This window comes from Penaeus chinensis, chromosome 16 (assembly GCF_019202785.1).
Source record: "Penaeus chinensis breed Huanghai No. 1 chromosome 16, ASM1920278v2, whole genome shotgun sequence".
NCBI classification, from domain to species: domain Eukaryota; kingdom Metazoa; phylum Arthropoda; class Malacostraca; order Decapoda; family Penaeidae; genus Penaeus; species Penaeus chinensis.
Window position 1 is genome coordinate 19,192,842 of NC_061834.1, and position 2,500 is coordinate 19,195,341.

A 2,500-nucleotide genomic window follows, 5' to 3' on the forward strand; every position below is an offset into this window, starting at 1 on the left:
ATTAAATATTCTTATTCTATATTATGCAATTATCTGCATGGAAATAAGTATAATTTTTTCACAATGCCTTCACATAACTGTTGGAGACTGTTGATATGGATGGATTTCATTCATCATGTAGGACATATATATGTTATAAGGAATTATGGAGTGGAACCCCCCAAACCCCGACGTTCTTGGCCCCGATAGTAGGGGAGGATATGGAAGGTACCAGGGGAAATTGCAGGCTAAACTAACAATAATATAAAGGTATTGTCACTGAGATAGAGAGAAATGAACATTGCCATCTTATAGCCATAAAATATAGTATGAGACAATACAGGAACAGTTGCTCCAGCATCATATTTACCATGAATTAACAAAAGTATGCGCTGCATATCACCGCTCAGAGACTAAGTCAAGGACAGCATCAGTTCTTAACCCAATTCTGCCGGGTCACGCCTTGCAGCGTTATAACAAAGCGCATGATCTGTGGAGTGTGGCTGTATGCCGTGGCAATGCGCCAAAGTGCGATGAGCAGGGCATTCAGCTTAAAGTAGTGAACTCCTGTGCTCAAAGTCGGCGCATTGCCGTCAATCTCCAGAGCAGAGTATTTTTTTATTTTCTTCGATTTTCAAAAAGGGGTTAATGTCAATTTTCTATAAGTTTGCACAAAGTGCTAATAAAGGGGGGTACAGGAGGAGCTTGCCCCTCATGTTTAGGGAATAAATAGAAGGTAGGTAAGGAGAGGTATGGATTTTTGGGTTTGCCTGATAAACTGTTTTTGAGATTTATCTTTGGAGAGTGTGTCACTCTCGGTAACACAATGCAGGAGGCCAAGCCCCCTGCCCAGGAAAACAAAGGGTATTTGTTACCCAGAGTGACACAGACGAAATCCCAAAATCAGGCCATCTTGTGAACCCAATATCCACAACAAACCTTTCCTACCTTCTATCTATTCCTTAAATAGGGGGCAAGGGTACCTCCCCTTTATTAGCACTTCGTGCCAACCTATGAAAAATGAACATTAAGAATTCCAGTGTGTGTTGAGGGTGTTGTGAACTTAGTATGAGCAGTGACAGGCAGTAGATATTTTCTCCATTTCATGGTAAATATTAAGCTGCTGCAGCTGTACCTGTATTATTTATTACTCTATTTTTTATGCTCTATAAGATGGCAGTGTCTGATTCCCTTTATCTCTGTGCATAGCTCTTGGTAACATTAACTTAACAAAGAATCCTTCATGTCTTCAAGGCAGGGCAGACTTGGTATCAGGCGCTCCTGCTTGTTGGTTATATGCTCTACCCTGCCACCAAAACATGGAGAATTCATGGTTTCCATTTTGGGGGTTAGGAAGTGGTATGTGAGTTATATTTTACTCCACAATTTTCTTGGTAGTTTTGATGTCCTCCCCTACTATCAGGGATTAAGAATGTTGCTAATGGGGGGTTTCTGCAGCATATTTAAGGTATATTTGGATTGTAGAGAGTGAGAGGAAGCTAGCTCTCTCTCTCCTCTCCTCTCTCCTCTCTCCTCTCCTCTCCCTCTCCTCTCCTTTTCTTTTCTTTTCTTTCTTTGAGGTTTGAGCCCCCCACCCCCTGTTTAAATTTTGTATAAGGTCACAACTTGTCATTATTGAATTGTCACTGTTGATTTACTCCCCCCCCCCCCCTCCTTTTCTTTGTTTCACAAATAAAGTTTGCTAAATTTCCATAAAAAATAAATTCACCAGAATACCACCAATTGATTACTTAACACTCCTTTATGATAACTGTTTATTATAACATCACATTCTCTTAAAGGAAAGGCCTAAAAGGTGTGATGAAGAAAAAACCTGGTTTGACAACAATTGCAAAGAAATCCTCCAAGGAGGCTAGAAGGGAGAGGCTTATGAAAGCTAAGATGTGGGAGCACAGGATTAAGGGAAGCAAAAAGAAGTCAAAAGCTGGGGGAAAAAAAACGATTCAGGATAAATCAGCACAGGAAAGTAAAATGAAAAAAGTGGAGGCTGACCCACATCTTTCTGAATTAAGTGAGATACAGGTAAGTAATCATATGCATTTTTTCTGTTCTGTATAAATAGATAACATACAAAGATTTCTCGTTTGAAAAATAACTTTCCTTCCCACTAGAGAGTAAGAGAGTAGTGAGAAAAGAAATTGAAATGATTTCTGGTGCTATACTTTTACATTTATAAAGCTTTTGAAATAATGTATATGTGAATTATGATTTTACTTTTGAACTTCACAGGTGCGAGCAGCTGTTGCAGGTGTTAGAAAATTATGCAACAAATTAGTGGCTGAATCTAAAGAATTATTAGAAGTAGACAGTGATCAGCACATTTGCCTTCAAGTCAGCTTATGCAAAGTGCCCAAAAATAAAGATAAACGCTCACCTTTGACCATCAAAATGTTAGTATTTTATTGTATTTTTTTTTAACGATTGGATATTTTTTTATATTAATATCTATTCCCATGAGGATGGAAAAAGAAAAATGTGTATAGCATTGTCTTAAGTTGTT

General features: G+C 38.4%; 1 protein-coding gene across 1 annotated transcript in view; it reads left to right on the plus strand.

Annotated features, from left to right (window-relative positions):
* The window catches only part of LOC125033588 (ribosomal L1 domain-containing protein 1-like), a 10,987-nt gene that overhangs the window by 277 nt on the left and 8,210 nt on the right, over nucleotides 1–2,500 (plus strand). The window contains exons 2-3 of the mRNA XM_047625234.1: nucleotides 1,782–2,022; nucleotides 2,230–2,390. Of these exons, the coding sequence (XP_047481190.1) occupies nucleotides 1,782–2,022; nucleotides 2,230–2,390 (402 nt within the window). The remainder of the gene's footprint in view (nucleotides 1–1,781; nucleotides 2,023–2,229; nucleotides 2,391–2,500) is intronic.